The sequence below is a fragment of the Lactuca serriola genome, chromosome 9 (assembly GCF_051521515.1).
Source record: "Lactuca serriola cultivar US96UC23 chromosome 9, Lser_US96UC23_V15, whole genome shotgun sequence".
In the NCBI taxonomy this organism is placed as follows: domain Eukaryota; kingdom Viridiplantae; phylum Streptophyta; class Magnoliopsida; order Asterales; family Asteraceae; genus Lactuca; species Lactuca serriola.
Window position 1 is genome coordinate 41,194,836 of NC_136416.1, and position 19,627 is coordinate 41,214,462.

General features: G+C 30.7%; 2 protein-coding genes across 2 annotated transcripts; both read right to left on the bottom strand.

Moving 5' to 3' along the window:
• Positions 1-1,087: 1,087 nt before the first annotated feature.
• Positions 1,088-2,428, bottom strand: LOC145075593 (protein NODULATION SIGNALING PATHWAY 2-like). Its single transcript, XM_079021786.1, has one exon. The coding sequence runs from the start codon at positions 2,426-2,428 to the stop codon at positions 1,088-1,090; it is 1,341 nt and encodes a 446-aa protein (XP_078877912.1).
• A 12,162-nt stretch (positions 2,429-14,590) lies between these two features.
• LOC145076799 (gamma-interferon-responsive lysosomal thiol protein-like) lies at positions 14,591-19,054 on the bottom strand. Its single transcript, XM_079022588.1, has 5 exons — positions 18,692-19,054; positions 18,313-18,378; positions 16,363-16,503; positions 15,534-15,626; positions 14,591-14,920 (listed from the first exon to the last, which is right to left on the bottom strand). The coding sequence occupies exons 1-5, from the start codon at positions 18,935-18,937 to the stop codon at positions 14,747-14,749; spliced, it is 720 nt and encodes a 239-aa protein (XP_078878714.1). The 5' UTR covers positions 18,938-19,054; the 3' UTR covers positions 14,591-14,746.
• Positions 19,055-19,627: the final 573 nt, after the last annotated feature.

The following is a 19,627-nucleotide window of genomic DNA, read 5'->3' on the forward strand; positions in this document are numbered from 1 at the left end:
ATGAGCTGCCTAAGTCATCATCTGCTTGAAGTTTCCATAAAAGTTCTTCAACAAACATACTTGTCTTATTGATTTTCTGAACAATTGATGAATTAAATCTCCTCTGTTTCTTGATTCTCATCACACATCCATTAAAGGGTTTTGTATCTGATCACAACCCAACAATGAGTTTTCTGCTGTGCTATTGATTGAAGAAGAACAATCATGGTATTTATCTCATAAGATTGAATTGGCCAAGAAGCTTGAAGTAGAAGCTCAGAAGAAGCATCATCTTGTTATTTTTTTGATGATGATTTTGAAGCTAAGTAGATAGAAGTTTTTTGCTTTGAGTTTTGATGACTGGTTGGGTGTTTCTTGATATGTTTATATACCGTATTTGTTGATAGAAATCAAAGAGAAACATTAAAGTGGATATTACGAATAAGAATTTGAAGTAATTTACCTACTTGAGGACCTCATTTTTGTCTTTCTTCATGCCTTGGAGTTTTCTTAAGGCTGATCAGCTTTACCCTTCAATCTTATATTAAATTGTTAATATCCCCATCAATCACTTTGTCAGAAACCTACTCATTACAACAAATTTTAACTTTATTATGTGCACATTAGTCGCAAAGTTTTCATTTTGGCAAATTCTTATTGTAAAATAGATTTTATGCTCATCCTTGTCTCCAAAGTTAGTGGATGATACTGAATTTGATCCTCACCAGTCTCTCTATTTCATTATTGTTGAAAGATGTGGTTGACATTTTACCATTTTGGAACCTTTTTCCCAAAAGAATCAATTCCAAAATCCCAAATGAGTCCTATTATGACTATGTATACTGCAATAGAAGCGCTATCAATTTCTATGTTTTTTTTGAAAATTCACCACTTAAAAATGATCCAATGTTTTTTACTTAAACTACATCTGTAGTCAAACTTACAACTTCTATGAAAGGAGGGATAGGGAATATGTTATTTCAAGTTTGTTATTTTGATGCTAGAATGAGTGAATTTATTTATTTTTTTCAATGAAAAAAATAATTAATTTTTGTACAGATCTATAATTCTATGATTCTAGGAATGCATGTTTTGTATATCTCTCTAACTACATCCAAACAGAAACTCTCACAAGTGGAATTCCATTCCATTCCAACACCATTTCATTCTCATTCCCTCCTTCAACTCTAACCTTATACATACTTTCTCCTTCCTTCACCAATTCCCTCACTTCATTCCAGCTTTCCATGCTCATCCTTCTTCCTTTTAACCCAAGGTCATTTTGGGAAAACAAGTTTTCTCTTCCTTCCTCCCATTTCTGTAACCAAGACATTGATGATATAAAAGGTGCAATGAAAAGGGTTTCCATAGCTACCCTTCCTTCGGTTAAATAACTAGGAAACCCCAGTTCCATTGATTCATACAATGCTTTATAATGTGACAAATTCCCATCAAAGAACGAAGGGTAGGTTGGGTAATTTTCCATTCTGTCACTGTATTCTCCATCCCCAAAGGTTATAATTCCTTGGGCTTTCACCAATAACTGTTTTGCTACCTTAAGAAACTCCATAACTTGAGTTCTTCTCCTTGTTCTTCCCATATGTGGAATCCCAACCATACAATTGAAAGCCATAAACTCATTCCTGTTGACTATTTGACCCAATTCCTTTTCTTCTACTTTCAAATTTAGACCAAAACTTCCTGCATAGTTTAACAGATGCATCTTTGTCTCTTCAAATAATCCTGAGTTATCATCTTCTAGCTTCACACTTGTAATGGTCAATGATTTTCTTCTTTGTGCCATGACTTGTATGACCACAGGCCATTGACTTCCTTCACCCATGTCAAAGTCAACTATATGAACTGAGTCAACATGGTTTGGAACAGCTTCAAGGATTGCTGAATTTGCTGTGAAATGAGCAAACCTTCCATAAGGAAAGATCTCATAGAACCCTCTGAATGCAGCCTTAAAATTTCTAATAGATTCTTGTTTTAGATACTCTTTTTCATTCTCAGAACATGGGAACAAGTTAAGTGCTAAACGTTCAAGGGTTTGACCATTGGGGTTGACTTTTTCACTTATACATTTCTGAATCACTTCAGCCAGCTTTCTCTGTTGTAATCCCATGGCTTCTGCATACGCCATGAGTAAATTTTGGATTCCTGTTTTGGATTCCATTTCCATGGCTTCTGAATCAAATGACTCACTTGAGGTGATGGAGAGGGTTGGGCTGTTTTCGGGGGATTTGTCAGTTGGAATCTCTGATTCCATCTGTTGATCATCATCATCACACAACCATCTGAAAACATCATCAAAACTCTCCATGTGATCATAACCTAAAAAGTCATTCTCGGAGAAAGATGGAATCAGTGAGGAGTGTTGAGGAATTGAGTGAAAATAAGAGTGAGTTGGCCAAGAGGGATGAAGGAGAAGTTGTGATTGCATCATGTTTATGTTTCTATGATGATCTAAAGCTATGGTGCTAAAGAGAGAAAGAGAGATAGATGAATGTGTGTGTCTTCTTGAGTGATGATGATGAGAGTTCTTTTATATGGAAAAAGTCAACAGAAAAGTTAAAATTGGGGTTTTAGATATGAGAATTTGAAGGAAGTAAACTTCTAAACAAGTAACTTATGGTCTCCTCTAAATTCTTAAATCAAGATTAGATAAATTATTAATTTCTATTTCAATGGTTACTATTGAAAGTTGAATGACATTGTGGCTGAAAATTGTCCCTGGACCCCACAGATTCTTCATTTGGTCTTTTATATTGTTTGAATAATTCTTTGGCTTATTAGGAGATGACACGTGTCCACCATATGAATAGTTTGGATTCCAGAAAACTCTTTCTTGATATCTCCATTTTTATTTTATGAATATGAAAGTGATTGGTGTGTTTTATTAGGCCTGTCTTTGATTTTTCCAATCCGTTTTAGATATCTAAAAGTCATGGGATTGTTTTTATCCAATAAAAAAGGTACATGTATACATATATGTTGTATACTAAATGATCCACAAACACCTGTATGCATGAGACCTCTTTCTTTCTTTTGATAAATGATGTAGATATGTCATCTTTAGGCAATTTGTTTTTTTCTTAGTTTTCTCCTTTAAAATATAATATCTTCCTTAAATAATACTTTATTTTATGAATTGTTTCTTGTTTCTTGTTTCGTGTTCTTCTAGTGTGATGATAATCCTATAAAGATTTGCATGGTAACCTAATTTTTCTCCTTCTATTATTCCTTGACTATTTGTGCCAATTCCATTTCTACTACTTTCAAATGACGATAGAAAAGTTAAAAGTGGGGTTTATAAAGATTCGAATTTGAAGGAAGTAAATTTCTTAAAGAAGTCATTTTGTGGTCTTCCTCTCTTATAGGTTGAATGATGTTGTGGCTGCATCCTTATCTTAAAAAAATTGTATAACCTAGCTATTAGGAGATGACACTTGTATACCATATGAACAGTTTGGTTTTTTTCAAAATCTTTGTCGATATAGCCTAACTTGTTTATTATGAATATGAAGGTGAGTGGTTTGACATGTAGTGTTTTTATTAGGATTATCTTTGGTTTCTCCCAATTTGTTCACATGTGATTGTTGTATATGACGTCCTTATCTTTCTTCTAATATTGAATTATTGATTTATGTATGGAAATATACTTATTTTTCATCTTGCATTATAAAGGAGCAACTAGTTTTGTTTTTGGACTAAACACGGTAAAAGATTATAAAAACTTCAGTTTTCCTCGAAGTTTAATCCCATAACTGTAAATGTAAATACATTGCAACACACATGCCTCGATTTCCAAACTCTAAATGGCCTTACTAAAAACAAAAAACTTACTAAATATAATTGATAATGTTATCAGGCCTCCATTAGTTATAATTGCAATTTATACTGTGTGTTTATATATCATTGAGATTTCCCTGAAACCATTAAGAAAATGCTTACATATTTGCTTGATAGTTAAATAATGCATGCATAATATCACTGTATTCGTTCATATATAGTTATATAAATATATGTTCTATGATTATTATTTTATTGAAATAAATATATGTTCACGAACATAAATGAACGAACGAGGTTATTGTTCAGTTCGTTTGTTTAACCAAACGAATGAGAATTTGTGTTCATTCGTTTAACTAGCAACATAGTTTCATTGATTTGATCACATTATTGTTATGCTTATTAATATTATTGTTTTTTGTGAAATAGTTTCTCACCACATCAATTTGGTTACCTAGATGGTTACAATCTCTTGCGTTATCCGGATAGAGAACAAACCAAGTCGGCCTTCTATGTTGATTATAAGTAAGGATGAACATTTGGACATGTGGACCAGATCGAACGGGAACGTTTTTTTGAACCCCTGGACCGGTTCTTGGTGCTAGGATTTCAGCAAAACCGACCCGGTTTTTTTACCGGTTCCGAGTAAAAACCGGTTTTGGACCGGCTTATTTTAAAAAAAAAATTCTATTTTATGAAATTCTTTAAAAAAACATATCTCATTCGTTTTAAGTCGGATTGACATAGGATTTTTCCAACGTGTAATTTAGAGTTTGTAGATGATTTTTGACTATAATTTTGTTGTTTTTGGTATTATATTCAATGAGTTACAATCCTTCAAATATGAGATATCGAAGCTGAAATATTTTTGCTTTTCAGCAAGAAATTTAAACTTTTGTATTCTGTGAAATTCTTTAAACAATAAGTCGGATTGACATGTAGTTTTTTTCTAACGTGTAATTTAGAGTTTGTAGATGATTTTAGACTATAATTTTGTTGTTTTTGGTGCTATATTCGATGAGTTACAATTCTTTAAAGCTGAAATATTTCAGCTTTTCAGCAAGAAAGTTAAACTTTTGTATTCAGTGAAATTTTTTAAACAAACATATCTCATTCTTTTGAAGTTGGATTGAGATGCAATTTTCTCCAACGTATAACTTGGAGTTTGTAGATGATTTTAGACTATAATTTAGTTGTTTTTGGTGTTATATTCGATGAATTACAATCCTTCAAAGATGAGATATCAAAGCTGAAATATTTCAGCTTTGAAGCAAGAAGTTTAAACTTTTGTATTCTGTGAATTTTTTTTGGTATAATTAGTTTTTTTGGATAAAAATAAACTTAAATATTGAAAAAAAAACAAAAAACGAAGTGAGTTTTTTTCGATTTTTTTTGCTTTTTATATATCAAATATGGATCTCTATGGAAAGATGACGAAAAATCATGAACAAAGGTATATTCGGTTTTTTTCGATAAAAAACGTGGCATAAAAAAATTATAAACGAAAAAAGATGTGAATTTTTTTTGGTAAAGATGTGAGTTTTATGGTATAATCTGGTGTATGTGTATTCAATGTACACGTGTACATCCATTCCTTTGGCCGTTGATCATTATGATTTTCGATGCTTACAAATGGTTTCTTGATTCTTGTTAATAATGGTTATCTATTGAACCTCACACATGATCATTTGTATATTGTTATATTTAAAGTTTAAAGTAGAGAGATTAAAATTATTACTTTAGATAAAATGATAGACTTACAAATACAACTTTCTATGTTTCATATAAAAAAGTGTTTTGAAGTTTATAAAAAAATAATATATTTTTTTTGTTTGTTTATAACATCTTTTATTTATTATTGTAATACATATTTATTCATCATTTTTAGTTATAATTTTTTTTTTTTTCATTTTGCATTCATGTATATTTCTTACATTTTCTTATTTTAGGATTTTAAATAAACAATGATATAACCATGTATGTTTCTTTTGGTTTTTTCAATCTATTAAAATTTATATTTAATTGTATAATACGCTGATTTTATAATTAATCTCGAGCTAAAGAATATCGATGATGTTTTGAAACTATTTTAGATATTAATTAAAAACAACAGTTTGTAAATTTATGATTAATGATTATGGTTTGTATAGTCGTTATGTTATTCTATTTTGTAAATTGTATAGTACATGAGTTATAATCTAATATTAAATATTTAACAAGACGCAACTATATATGAATCATCTTTTTCCAAAGGCAAGCTTCACATATCCTTGGAAAATGAACCCGAGTGTATTCCTTCCGATATGCCTGCAAATTTTGTTTCCAGTTGCACTCATTACATTTTATTAGCCTTGAAACGCCCTGGTAGATCCGTGTATATCCTTGATGACTAATAATGTTTCTACTTGTTTGAAATTTCCAACACCATTTAAATAGAAAATCTTTATTTATAGCAAACAATATACCCACATGTAATCTACCTTGTCTCTCCTAACTCTATTCCACTTAATCCACAACATTTTTCGATTGTTGTAATATCCTTTCGATTGTTGTCATATCCTTTCGATTGTTGTAATATCCTTATAAAAAAAGGTCTTATAAGTTCCTTCAAGAGTTATTTATTTATTTATTTATTTTTTTGGGATAAAAGAGGAAACTCCTTGGCAAATTTTATTAAAAGAAAAAAAACAATACAAAGGAAGGAGGGCAACCGTCCAAAAAAAACTAATTATAAGACAAGAAAGCAAAGCTAACTAACAAACTAAAACAAGCTACCAAATAGAGAAATTAAAAATTACAACGACACCTATCTAAACACCACTAACCAATCTAAGTCCAAATCCAATTCAAAGGAATGGAGCGAAACCAAAAGTAGCTCACTAATAAAAAATCATTGAGCCCATGAGCCACAATCTTTAATCTCCAAGAATCTTCCATATTTTCGATCTTCAAGATGTACTTCAAATTCAACCAAAGCAAAAATAAAATTTTGACATCATACTCGAAAAAATACTCCATGGCATGAAAAATAAATCTAATGTCACAAGGCAACCAAGGGACTTCAAAATTGTGAGAATCATCGACCAACACCATCACATCTTCACGAACTTCCGAAACAATCCAATCCAAACTAATTCCAAAAACAACAACCAACTTCCTTTGAGCTTTAGAATTCTTGAAATCCTCTCCTTTGTTCTTCAAAAATCTTCTATTAAAACCCAATCCATTCTTGACCAAAGACAACTATAACCTCAAAATAACAATACATTTAAACAACAAGTCCCCAAGTTGACTGAAACTATCTTTAGATCCAAAAGCATTAATCTTCCTTTCAACATATTCTTTCAACAAAAAAATGAACTTCAAGCGCCATGAAAGAAAAATGCAAAATCCGGGAAAATCACAAAAACTTCTAATCTTCAAATTAGCTCGATCAACATATTTGACAAATTTACCCCAAAGAGTCTTCAAATAAGCAACCAAGCAATCTCCCAAGTAGCCAACTTTTGAAAAGCATTAAATCTTTTTTGGACCAACTATTAGCAAAATTTGAACCCTTGAGCAAATGAGAACCAATATTTTTAAGTTCAAAAATATTAAACCAACCAACTATCTTCTTTGGAGTCGAACCAAAGAAATAAATACCATCAATTTGAATTTGATTGGAAAATTTCCAAAAATACCCTCGAAAGGTAAAACAACTATCTTCGGGATTTGAGCCCTTAGGCAAAAAAATGCCGAAATTTTTATGCTCAAAAATATAAAACCGAACAACTATCTTCTTTGGAGTCGAACCAAAGAAATAAATCCTGTCAATTCCTTTTTTATTAAGGTATTTCCAGAAATACCCTTGAAGGTTAATGCAAAAAAATTGCAATTAGAGCCTTCAATATCCACATCAAAGGAATAAATTCCAATGATAACCAGGATGAACTGGTTGTCAAAAGTCTTAAGGTAAAACCAAAAGATCAAAAAGTGGTTATTTTTATTAGAAAAAAGGAAACAATCAACCCAAAAATAGTACAGTCTAACCATGTATTGTCGGGTGAATATCCCACCACTTGCTAATGGAAATTGCAGTGGCACCCACAAACATGGAGATTCCTAGTTGCCTAAGAAGAAAACAACGAATAATGGGGATAAAACCCATTTGCATTAAAATGAGAACCACTTCAAAAGGAAGATACCTTAAGAAAGTCGGGATAAAACCGACATGCAAAGCAATTTTAGAAGGAAAAATGCTAAACCATTTGCCGTCAATTCGTTTTATTATAAATATATTCAAAGAATATCCAGGAAACCTAAATCCAAAATAAATTGAATTACATCCATTAATTTCCACATCAAAGGATAAAAATCCAATGATATCCAAGATAAACCGGACAACAAAAATCTTAAGGAAAACCCAAAAGATCAACAAGTGGTTGTTTTTATTATAAAAAAGGAAACAACCAACCCAAAAGCAGTACAGTCTAAGGATGACGTACTCAAGCCCGTGTATTGTTGGGTAAATATCCCACCACTTGCAAATTGAAACAGCAGTGGCACCCACAGAGGTGGAGACTCCTAGTTACCTAGGAGTAAAACAACAGAGAATGGGGATAAAACCCATTTGCATTATTAAAACCACTTCAAAAGGTAAAAACCTTAAGAAAATCGGGATAAAACCGATAAGCAAAGCAATTTTAAGAGGAAAATTGCTAAACCCAATTCCGTCAATTCCACTAATCATCAAAAAGATCATTATCCTTCTCTCCAACGGGAATACCCCACTTCCTCTTGACAACATTGTCAAATCCCAAGTAACCACCCTTAAACCGAATAAGTTTAAGACAAATTTCTTCAAAAATGTTCAAATTGGCCTTATTCTCCTTATTATTTCCTTTTTTGAAAAGTCTGAAATTTCTTTCTCTCCAAATATGGTAAACCGAGACAGCAAAAGCAATTTTCATAATAAAAATTATAATGCTTTTTCCTTTGAGCAAATTCAGGAGTTCTTCAACAAGATTCCTCCACACATAAGAACCACTTCTAATCTCCACTATTTCTTTCACAGACTTCCAAACAAAAGAAGAAAAAAGGCACTCAAAAATAAATGAGAATCAGAGTCTGATTAAGTATTACAAAGAGGGCAATTATGATTTTTATTACTATCCCATAACTTCTTTATATCCCGAGTATTCAACCTTTCATGGATAGCAAGCCACAGAATAAAAGAATGTTTAGGAATTCGTTGCTTAAACCAAACAAAATGAACCCATGGCTCAATCGGATCACACTCACTAAGATCATTCCAAACTTGTTAGATGTCAAAATCCACCACTTTCCCGTCCATTTTCCTTTATAAAACCTTGTCATCCACTAAAGGATCAAGAACAGACAATTGAAAATCATTAAGTTGAGGAATGATAGAAAGCCAATCATCGGGCTAAAACTACGAACTATCACCAATAACATCTTTGACTTTATTAGAAATTCGAAAGCCAACACTCGAAAACTCTAGGAGAGAGAACATAAGAAAAGGCACCAAGTTGATGTCAATCATCATACCACATAAAGGTGTTAGCACCATCCCCAACCTTATTAAAAAAATGATTCCTGAATTTAGATCTCAGTCTAATCAAATTTCTACGACACCAGCTTAACTCATGTTTTTTCTCGATATCCTAAAAGCTCCTTCCTTTTAAAATGTTGATGTTGATCCATATAACCCACATAGATTCAGAATTAGACATAATCATCTACATTCTTTTGGATAAAATGGCTTTATTCCAAGCTCTTAAGTTTCTAAGGCCTAAACCCCCACATTCCATTAGTCTACAAACAGTAGACCAAACTATTTTAGCTCTACCCTTCTTGGATTCATCACAATTCCAAAGGAAAATTTTCATCATTTTCTCAATCTCCTTAATGGTAGCAGCAGGAATAAGCAAGCAAGAGGCCCAATACACTGGAAGACAATAAAGGACTGAGGAAATAAGTTGCAACCTTCCAGCATAAGAAAGAAATTTATTCCTCTAATCACCCTGAAAACCAAAATAAAAGAGAATATCCTGAAGAAAAGACTAATTGACAGTGTCATAAGCCTTCTGAATATCAACCTTTAAAGCACATCGAAAATACCCACGATCTCTATGATACCCCCGAACCAGCTCTTGAGACAGAAGAATGTTATCTATAATAGATCTTCCATGTATAAATGTTGATTGATTATCAGAAACAATGGACCTTAAATGATTTCTAATTATGACAATCACTTTGCTGACGCACTTGTAAATAAGCAAACAATAAGAGATAGGCCTGTCGTCACTCATCTTTCCAGGCGTATGATTTTGGGAACCAAAGCAATGGTTGTAACATTAATCTCTTTGAGAATCAACCCATTCGCAAAAAACTCTTTAACAGCTTGACATAAGTCTTCACCAATAATAGACCACATGGATTTGAAAAAATTAGCAGAATAACCATCCAGGGGCCTTGTCATTGTCTATGTCAAACAGGGCATTTTTAATTTCTTCATTGGTGACAATTTGAAACATCTCAACCGCTTGAGAAAGATCAAGCTTTTTAACAAATAAAGAATGTGGCTGTAAAATCTGCTCACAAGGAAACTCAGTTCCGAGAAAATCACTGAAATAATCAATAAATTCTTTATACACTTCTTCTCCTTCAACCCAAACCCCTTCATTGTTTAAAATAGTTTCAATTTTGTTTTTATTTCTTTTCCCTTTGACAATTTTATGAAAATATTTAGAATTACAATCACCCTCTCTAAGCCAATGAACTTTGGCCTTCTGTCTTAAACATCTTTCCTACTTTGGCTTTATGTCTTAAAAATCTTTCCTACTTTGGCCTTATGTCTCTTTCCTCCTCATCATAAGCCTTTTTATACTCTCCAAGAAACATAGCCTCCAATTCACGAAGTTGAGGATTAAACAGATCCAAATCCAAATCAGATTGCACATCCTCAAGCTCTTTGTGAAAATGATCAACCTTCTCTGAAAAATGCCCTTGCTCCCTTAACAGTTTACGAATTGGTTTTTTTAGCATTATGAGTTTTTGAGTAAACTGGAACCTTTTATAACCTTGGATTTCACAATTCAGGAGAAAGAGTAAGGACATTTGGAAATTTAAAAGGTAAAACTTTAAACTTTAACTTCAAAGGCACATTCACAATAACCGGACAATGGTCTGAAAGTCTATAAGGATGGAAAGACACAAATATAAAAGGAAAGGCTTCAATTAAGCTATAATTACCATCACGCGATCAAGCTTCTTCAACAGACCATATTCTCCTCTTGGCTTTTGGCTCCAAGTAAAATTTAGCCCATTACAGTTAACATCTTGGATCTTAATTTTGTTAACACACTCAAGAAATTCAACCATGCCTCTGGTGAATCTCGAAATGTCAACCGTACTTTCATTGAGTTTTAACGTGACATTAAAATCACCACAAATAACCCAAGGATCATTTTTGACTAATATGTTATGATATTCCAAAGAAGACCACAACATTCTTCGTTCAGTGTATTTGTTAGCAGCATACACAAAAGAACAAAAAATAACCTTCTTATTCTCAGGGAAAACAACTTTGCAATGCAAAACTTGATCATTATATTCAATCAAGTTAACATCAAAAAGTTGGGATTCCATCCAATTATTATGCGAGAAGTATTTCCAGAAATACCCCTATTCACAATCCACTTCCAAGAACCAAAAATCTTATCACAATTCTCTTTAAGCTTATTATAACTGACTTGAGATTCAAGAACAACAAACAAACTCAAATTATTGGAATTAATAACATCTTTAATATCTTTTTGCTTAGGGGATTGGTTCATTCCCCTAATATTCCAAAACCTAAAGTTGACCGTCATTGGGAATTAGCATCCACTTTGGCATCATACTCCAAGATACCTTCGGTAACTTCCATTTGTTCCACATCATCCAAATAAGACAAATCAACAACACCAACTCCTTCCTTTAAATAACTGAACTGATCATCATCCTCAAGATCATTCAAAGCATCAAATTGATTATTAGAGAACGGAATCACAGGATCAGCTCCTTTTTCATTTTGATGAATCTTATCAAAATTGGAACTAACTTTTAAATCCATCCCCGATTTAGGAACATAAACAGAATTATTTTGAGCTTTATTCCTTATATCCGCCTTTGAATTAGTCACCTGATGAAAATTCTTAACCGAAGAACTTCCCATATTACCCTTGCTACTCAAAAACACCCCCATACCACTTCCTTTTTTATTACTAATGTTACTTTTGCTATTTTGGCCCTTCTCATAAAAAGAAACACCATTATTTCCATAGGAATGCCAATCTTTCCCATTTTGCCCTTCCTTCAAGAGTTTTAATGACAACTATAGTGGTTTTATAGAGTGAGAACCAATACAAGCTTATACTTCCAATAATATATCTAATTAGAGTCAACCGACTCCCATTGAACACATCTTTGTTTTTCCATCTTTTTTTTTTTTTTGAAATTTAGTAACTAAAGGTTGCCACGCCTCTTTCTTGTTTATAGTATGTCCCACAGGAACACCAAGGCAAAAGGAATGAAAACAAAAAGCTTTAAAATTAATAATGTCTGCCATATGTTCAACTTCCATAAAATCGACATCGACCACATATACACAAATTTTTTTCAAGATTTAATTAAGGCGAGGAACCATGTAAAATGCCTTCAAAATTCTCACAAAAGACTTCAAAAAATTTATCGACCACTTCCTAATTAGAATAACATTGCCAACGTAAAAAGATGTACAATATTTTTACTTTATCACCAAGAGATCCCCTTTCTATAATACCTTGATTAATCCCCCTTCTATAATACCTTGGTTAATCATTCTAATTAAAGCCACATAGAACCCCTCCATCACCAATATGTGTGGGAATTGAGACAAAGGGTTCCTTGCCTTAGACCTATAGTCATTTTGAACTTACACATTGGTATTTCGTTAACCAAAACAGACCTAATATCCAACTTTAGACAAGTTTGAATCCATCTTCTCCATTTTTCTTCGAAGCCCATTACCTTGAAGGTATTATCAAGATACCCTGAATTCATGCAGTCGAACGATTTCTCTATATCTATCTTCAAGACCAAAGCTCTTTTTACTCCATGAAAGAACTTCGTTAAGATTAACAGACCACCAAAGATATATTTACTTTTCATTAAGGCCCTTTGAACATTATTCATCATTGATCCAACAACCATCATTAGCCAATTTGCAAGAGCTTTTTCTATTATTTTATAGATTACACATATAAGACTAATCGGGAGAAACTTGTAAACATACAAAGGGTCATGATTTCGGAATTGACATTACAAAAATTATATTACATCGACGACTCAAATTCTTTTATTGCATCAACCCCATCTCCACCAATTAAGTTCTATTTTTTTTTTGGAAAAATCAATGGTGAACCCATCGAGTCCTGGGGACTTCTGCATACCAAACCACAACTCTAAACAACGGATTTAATTTCATCTTTCGAGAACGGACCCTCCAATTACATGAATTTTGACATAATATTTGGTAATAGTTCTTGAAAAGCAATGAGAGAAGTATCATTTGAGGTAAGATGGATAAAATTAATGTTATGAATGTTATATATTTATAAAATTATATAATTAACAAAAACGGATACAATAGAGAAAAGGGTTAAGGTGTCTACCGGTAAATATCAACGAAAAGGACAGGATACAATCATATGCTCAATATACATTAGTATTGCATTCTTGAAATGTTAGAAGTCATGCCGTGTATACTTAGCCTTAATTATCTTTTAAGGTGCTTTAAAATTCCCTTCCAACCCTTTTTTAGGCTTACTTAGCTCCTTGGCAACATGATAGTCAAGTGCAAGCACAAGTTATTAACCTCATAACACTACACCACCTTCTAGTATACTCATATACGGTTACAAACGCATAGTGAGGTTCAAAATTATACCGTCTTACAATATACATCTATTTGAGTTATGTTTTATTTATAATCGTATTTGCTAAAATAAAACAAACGTTTGTGATCATCTAAATTATAGCTCTAATGCATAGAGCCTCTTAAATTCTTTAATTTAAAAATATTATATTAAAATTGTAATATAGTTTAACCCTTAACCAATTCAACTGACTCACTTATTGTATTACTTTTCATAATCTTCGTTATCTAACACGAGGAAAATATTATGTGAAAACAATTCTTTTTGTGGGAAACACAAACACGTGTTGAATCCAACTCTTTAATAAGAAACAATACTTTTTATTATGACCACTCAAGAGGAAATTTCAATTTCAACGCCAAGTGTTTAAGGACTCACACCACATTATTAATTTAGGAATTCACTCTTTTAGTTCACGTTTTTAGAGACTACTACTCTTTGATTTCTTGGATTGTTGGAGCAAATGAGCTCCCTTCCTATTTTATAGCCTTCCACTTCTTTATTAAAAGGTTCTAGATTTTTCTAGTAACTTTGTATATACAAGTTTTTTTCTAGAATGTTCAATATAATTCTATGAAGGCCTAGAAAATTCTAGTCAAGCCTTCTATGACGTTTTAGAATCTTCAATGTCTTCTAGGACGTTTAAGAATCTCCATGTCTCTTCTAAAACGTTTTGGAATCCTCCACGACATTTTAAAACATTATAGCATCTTATAGATCATGGGCTTCTACTCAAAATGGGCTAATTAGATTTCTTGATAATCCACAGTTGTTGGGGTACACTTACGTTGGACATCTTTTGATGTCATAGTATTTTGTAAACTAATCCCACAAAAATCTACATGAATGTCCGATGACAAGAATAAACGGTTGGTAGTTATCATTTAACTCGATTTTCAAATACGATGCATTCATATTGTCCATAACATTTGAAATCCGATTGGTTAATTATCTTTCACAACTAAAATTTATAAATACAAACCATTAATTGATACTTATAATATTATGCATTACAAGTTATAGTTGAATGGAAGGGATTGCTCGATTTCACCAGAATAGCAAACATGATGGCTGGAATTTGCCTCTTTGAAAGCATTTGTCTCGAGTACATGTTGCTCACAAGCTTTCGGTTTGTTTTGACCCCTGTATGCATTGCAGATGTATGCAACAAAATTCTGGTAGTCCTGTAGTATCATTTCTACTTATGTTAGTATACTATATCATACTATCATGCATGATCACATTTATTTGTTTAGTAAATTTGATTGATAATTACATAGTCTTCCACATGCTATTATATGACTCTAACATTATACATTTTCATAGTAATTTAATTGCTTAGCTTGGGACCCTTTTTTTGTATGTTGCATTAGATCCATGTATTTCAAGTATCAACAAATAACCACTTTCATAACGACGTATTGTCAAGAGCATCCACAATTCAATTTAATGAATAGTTGAATGAGATGAAATGTATAATTGACATTTAATGGATTACTCTCAACCATAACATATATGATGCCAAGTCAGCATTCAATAGATTTGAAGTTCAATGAACATTGAAGTATTGAACTTTCAATGGGAAAAAAAATTACTAACATTTTTTTTAATTTCTAAAATATGTTCAATTTAATGTAGAGTTCAACATATTGTATTAAATGATAAATTTGTATGAAAACTAAAATACCGATGTGACAATCTATTAAACTTTATATATATATATATATATATATATATATATATATATATAAAGAGAGAGAGAGAGAGAGAGAGAGAGAGAGAGAGAGAGAGAGAGACCTCTTGAAGTGGTTTGTCATTAACAAGAAGCCATGGGACAAATCTGTGAGGAGGGTTGAGATGGTTTGTCTCATCAGCAAATTTTAGTTCAAGCTGCATCACATGATCAAAACATGAATGTATTGTATTGTATGATATTAGTACATGATTTGTCTTAGAAATATGGACATGGGGACCCGGCCTAATTCAATTTCAATTCTAATTAACCACCAATATCTAGAGTGTAAATTGATACTAGTTCAATATTTATTTATTTATATTGTTTGATACAAGACAAACAATATCGTCTAAATTGCAGTTGTTTAAGTGATTAGAGTTTTCCAAAAAAAAAAATTTTAAAAAGTACAATTCCAAATCAATTATCGTGTATAATCTACTGAAATTACCAAAAGTGCATAATATTTTAATTTTTTTTGCTTATTACAACACTAAATTTTAAAAAATATATCAAAGTCATCCAAACGGAAACTAACTTGTATCTATATGATTATATAGATTTCTCAAAAATTGTCATAACAAAAAAGATTAGAAGTACAATGTTATAACTAAATATATTATTTTGATAATTTAAATATATATATATATATATATATATATATATATATATATAGAATGGTAACAAAATATAAAAGAAAAATATATAATACATAAATAAATAAACAATATGATACTAGCTATTGTTAATTAATCATTTTTATGTACTATTTTGTCCATATTTTTTAAATGTTGGAAAATGCACTCAAAGTCACATGTTGAAGTTAAAAGCTTAAAAAGTTTAAAAGGTAACGCATAAAGTAAAATGGTGAAGCATGGGAATGAAAGTACTTACATCAACACCTTTTCTACTTTGGTAACAATCCGTGATGGGTTGTGGGTGAATTTTGAGTGAATTCATACAAGATTTCCATTCACCATGTTTTCCTTGCAAATTCAATTCTTCAATACACTTGATCATTTCAAACCATAGTCCCTATATACAAAATTCATTTATGAAACAAGTATAAGTGTATAAACGAGGTCTCACATTTAAATTATAGACATTCACGTCAAAGTCAAGGGTGTGTTTTATGAGGGTTAAGGCCATATTTGACAAATTAGTTGAAAATTTAGTTTTTAGTTGAAAAATAGGTGGTAGTTGATAAGCTAGCTTATGAATTAATACTGATTTGTAAAAAGTAGTTTATAAGCTAAATTGGAATGTAAAATAACATAAATAGACATTTACATATATAACTAAAAGAAAAAAATAAATAAATAAAATTAAGGATCTATTTAGAATATTTATGAAAAATCTCCATAATCTTGTCAAAAACTATCTCAAATTAGTTTATCAAAAACTGACTTATAAACTAGTTCATAAGCTAAAATAAATTAGTTTTGTGATTTTACTAAACAACAAATTATAATAAGCTAGCTTATTTGCCAAAGATGACTAAATGTTCATACTAAGAACATATTAGGTCATTTAGCATTTTAGACAATTTAATGACTTTTATATATGATAGTAACATACTTTAATATTCATCTATTTCATACAATGTAATTTTGGCATTAAAAATTGTCAAAAGTTCTCAATGTTGAATATGGTGAATAAAAAAAGGCATATGGTCTAAAATGGACATAAGCCGTTCGAATTAGCTTAAAGTGTGTCAAATATATTTATGTATTTAACCATATCTAAAATAATTGACTCATTTTGAAACATTAGTCATTAGTTCCATTTTTTAGGAATGGTATCTCCATTTATTAACTTTATGAAAGTTGTAATACTTTCTTTTTTGTGTACATTTAATTAATATATATATATATATATCACTTACATTGTCGTATCCCTTCAAATTAATTAATTCATTATATTGACTTGAATTTATATATTTGAACAAATTATAAAAACCCTTTCTTTAAATCATATCTACCTTAATAAATGAAAATGTTATTGTCACTTGTCATTCTCTCATTTAATTTGTCACATGTCATTTTGTTATAATTTTGAAATATATTTATTTTCCACTTGTCAATTACATCATTATTCATTTCCACTATATCATTAATTTAGTTTCCATAAATTAAACCTACTGTAATACTATTAATTTCAAATATGAAATTTAAAATTTCAATTTCAATTTCAAATAAATTTACACTTTAAACCATTGTATTTAACATTTTATTATAATAACTCATTTAGTACACGGGTCTAACAATTAAACATATAATTTTAATTAATTTATTTTTTGCATGTTTTTTTTCATAATTTTCACTTATTTCATATTTCAAACTCAAATAAACTTCTCATTTAATCGCTCTTATTTAAGATTATGTTTTAATTAACCCGTATAATATACGGGTTTCACAACTAGTATCAAATAATTGTTAAATGCAATATTACTTTTATGTTCATATAAATATTTGATTACTATTTATTAAATAATTATTTGGAATATATAATCACATGTAGTAGATGTTTTAAATATCGCTTAATGACAAGAATTGTAGTCATGAAAAAATAAAAATATATTGTGCATGAAAATGAATACATTCACAGATTTTTAGCGTTAAAATGCGGATAAAAAGAGTAAATTTAACATTCAACATCATTAAAAAAATAAAAAAATAAAAATAAAAATAAAAATATATCCATTTGATAAAACTCAAAAAAGTAATTAATGATACAATATTCCAACAATGTATTCGATCATTTTTGTTGATATGCATGTATTTTCTTGAGACCCATAAATTATATAAACAATGAAAAAAAAAAGAGAGAGAGCTTAAATCATACCGAATGAGGCAACAAGTCGATTGCACAAGCCTCCACCATATCAATCAAACATTCATCAGGGCCATGCTGCAAAATACAAGTAACATGAATACATGATCAGTGTTTATAAAAAAAAACACAAAAAACGTAAAAAACTTTTATCGGTTTAACAATATCTTATAACTTCAACTCTTCAAACCACTTAATAAATGTATTCTAACTATTTCTCTGCAATAACAATTAAATTAGAACTATACCGTGTGTATCACACAAAACACAAGCAGTAATTATGACACGACATACAAGATATTTCATTTTCCAACATATATAAATCGAAAGATCCAAAGCATTAACAACAACACAGTGACAAGTACTTCTTGCAATAAAGGTTGTACTTTACCTGGCAAATCCAAGCATTGTTAGGAGCAAATTGAGTATTACCCCAAGGTATCATCCTAAGATCTACAATGGAGACGAGGTTTCCTTCATACAAAGCTTTACCCAGTTGATTCACAATGAAATTTGCACAATATGGGCATAAAGATTCATAGTACAATGAGACCTTCACTTTATCTTCAACACCATATGATCTTGCCATTGCCAACAAGAAGATCAACACTACCATCTTATGATGCCAAAAAGCCATAGCTTTTCTTTGATGTTTTTGACACTGCTTGTATACAAGAAATGGGTATCCGATCTCATCTTTTTATACAAGTGGGCATCACTTTCTTACATATTTTACTTTCTTGGGCCAAACCCTTTTCTGGATATGGAAATAAAAGTACAATACAATTTGCAACTTTTATAGGCTATGTATAAATATTTATTCCACAGTTGTGTTAATGTGGTCATTTTTGTGGGTAAATTTCTTTCAAGGGCGAATAGGACTTGTAACTTTTGACGTTTGACGCGGAGTTTTAAACGCGCGGCATAACTTTTAAAGCACTTTATAACTATTAAAAAATAGTTACGTCGCATATTTAATACGCGCCCTGATGTTTATAACGCTTTTGTTATGCATTTATGGTTTTTATATAATCTTAAATAGTTACGTTCCATATGTAATAATAATAGTTTATAATTCAAAATTTATATACATTTTTATAAGGATGCATTGATGAGCTAGAAATTTTATGTCCATAACATTAAATTAAAAGTATGATTTGGTAGTTGAGTGGTTACCCTCATTTACTTTTCAACTTGTTTCTCAAAGAATAGGATAAAATGATATCTAAAATACACTTTTATATATATATATATATATATATATATATATATATATATATATATATATATATATATATATATATATATATATATTCAACAACTTGAT

Coding starts and splice junctions, on each gene's coding strand:
- LOC145076799 (XM_079022588.1), bottom strand. CDS start 18,937: ATGGCTTTTTGGCATCATAAGATGGTAGTGTTGATCTTCTTGTTGGCA. Junction 15,627..16,362: donor AAAGTAGAAAAGGTGTTGAT/GTAAGTACTTTC, acceptor CATGTGATGCAG/CTTGAACTAAAATTTGCTGA. Junction 14,921..15,533: donor ATGACAAACCACTTCAAGAG/GTCTCTCTCTCT, acceptor ATGATACTACAG/GACTACCAGAATTTTGTTGC.
- LOC145075593 (XM_079021786.1), bottom strand. CDS start 2,428: ATGATGCAATCACAACTTCTCCTTCATCCCTCTTGGCCAACTCACTCT.